This window comes from Eimeria mitis, genomic scaffold (genome assembly GCF_000499745.2).
Source record: "Eimeria mitis Houghton genomic scaffold, Emh_scaff1012, whole genome shotgun sequence".
Taxonomy (NCBI): domain Eukaryota; phylum Apicomplexa; class Conoidasida; order Eucoccidiorida; family Eimeriidae; genus Eimeria; species Eimeria mitis.
Window position 1 is genome coordinate 13,407 of NW_013567076.1, and position 1,628 is coordinate 15,034.

General features: G+C 61.2%; 1 protein-coding gene across 1 annotated transcript in view; it reads right to left on the reverse strand.

Annotated features, from left to right (window-relative positions):
• EMH_0027450 (uncharacterized protein) overlaps window positions 1-1,439 on the reverse strand; it is a gene marked incomplete at both ends in the record, with an annotated part of 4,161 nt that extends 2,722 nt beyond the window's left edge. Inside the window, 2 exons of the mRNA XM_013494033.1 lie at window positions 84-1,215; window positions 1,305-1,439. Coding sequence (XP_013349487.1) covers window positions 84-1,215; window positions 1,305-1,439 — 1,267 coding nt within the window. The remainder of the gene's footprint in view (window positions 1-83; window positions 1,216-1,304) is intronic.
• Window positions 1,440-1,628: the final 189 nt, after the last annotated feature.

The following is a 1,628-nucleotide window of genomic DNA, read 5'->3' on the forward strand; positions in this document are numbered from 1 at the left end:
TGTTGTTGTTGTTGCTGCTGCTGCTGCTGCTGCTGCTGCTGCTGAATCGAGCAGCTCATCGTTTGCTGCTGGCGCAGCAGCACCCGCGTGTCTGAGTGGCGTATCCCAAGCTGCAGCAGCAGCTGCAGCAGTTGCTGCAGCAGCAGCAGCAGCAGCAGTTGCTGCTGCTGCTGATGGTGCTGCTGCGGGCCCTCTTCTGTAGCTAATAGAAACCCAGCAGCTGAGGCTGCTGCCGATGGGGTGTATACGCAGCTGCTGCAGCAGGTTGTTTGCATGTCTTCCTCTCTCAATATAATATATCCCGCTGCTGCTGCTGCTGCTGCTGCTGCTGCTGCTGCTGCTGCTGCTGGTTTGCTGCTCGCAGTCTTCTTCATCGACAAGAAACACTGCAGCACGAAGCGGCGGCAGCAGCAGCAGCAGCGCCTCATCCAGAGCAGCAGCAACAGCAGCTTCTGACGCACAGCTGCAGTGAATAGGGAGAATACCTCCCCGTCGCCGCTGCTGCTGCTGCTGCTGCTGCTGCTGCTGCTGCTGCTGCTGGGTGTCGTGCTGCAGCAGCAACGCAGCTCCCTCTTCCGTCATCAGCTCAGCAGGCAGCTGCAGCAGCGGCGTCAGCAGCAGCACATGCGACACCCCTTCGCCTAGCAGCCAGCGGCAAGCAGAGACAGCAACACTGCTGCTGCTGCTGCTGCTGCTGCTTCTGCTGCTGCTGCTGCTGCTGCTGCCTATTGCTGCTGCGTCTGCTAGCAGCACAGTGCATGCACCCTCAGACTCCCAACACCGCAGCGCAGCAGCCGAAGACAGCGACCAGTGTGGGGTCTCCTCCAGCTGCTGCTGCAGCTGCTGCAGCTCCTCCTGCTGCTGCTGCTGCTGCTGCTCTTCGTCTGCCTGCTGCTGCTGCTGCTGTTGCTGCTGCTGCTCGTCGTACTGCTGCAGCTGCTGCTGCATATTCTGCTGCCACTGCGTTGGCTGCGGAGTCACCTTGACGGCTGCAGCAGCAGTAACGGCTGCAGCAGCAGCAGGTGCAGCAGCAGCCGCTGCAGCAGCAGCAGGTGCAGCAGCAGCAGGTGCAGCAGCAGCAGCAGGAGGAGCAGCAGCAGCAGCAAGAGTGCGTGGTAGGTTATCTAGGGAGAGTACAACGTCACCAACACGGCGCGGATCCGCCAGCAGCTCATATGCTTCTGCTGCTGCTGCTGCTGCTGCTGCTGCATCTTGCTGCGATGCATGCAGCAGAGCAGCAGGTGCCTGGGGGGCCCAATCCTCCTGCAGCAGCCCCGCAGCTTTGCGGCACCACTCAGAAAGACTAGGTCCTGCTGCTGCTGCTGCTGCTGCTGGGTCTGCTGCTGCTGCTGCTGCTGCTGCTGCTGCAGCAGTTTGCCTGTCTTGCTGCTGCTGCTGCTTCCACAGGGATGAGAGAGAGATTGCGGCGCAGTGAGCATCGGGGCGCTGCTGCTGCAGCAGCTGCTGCAGCAGCAACTCTTCAAAGCCCAGCTGCAGCAGCAAACCACCAAGACAAAGCTGCTGCAGCGGCAGCTCTCTAGGGTCAACAGGCTGCGTATACACCAGAACATCTACTTCTTGCTGCAGCACCACCTGCTGCTGCTGCTGCTGCTGCTGCTGCTGCTGCT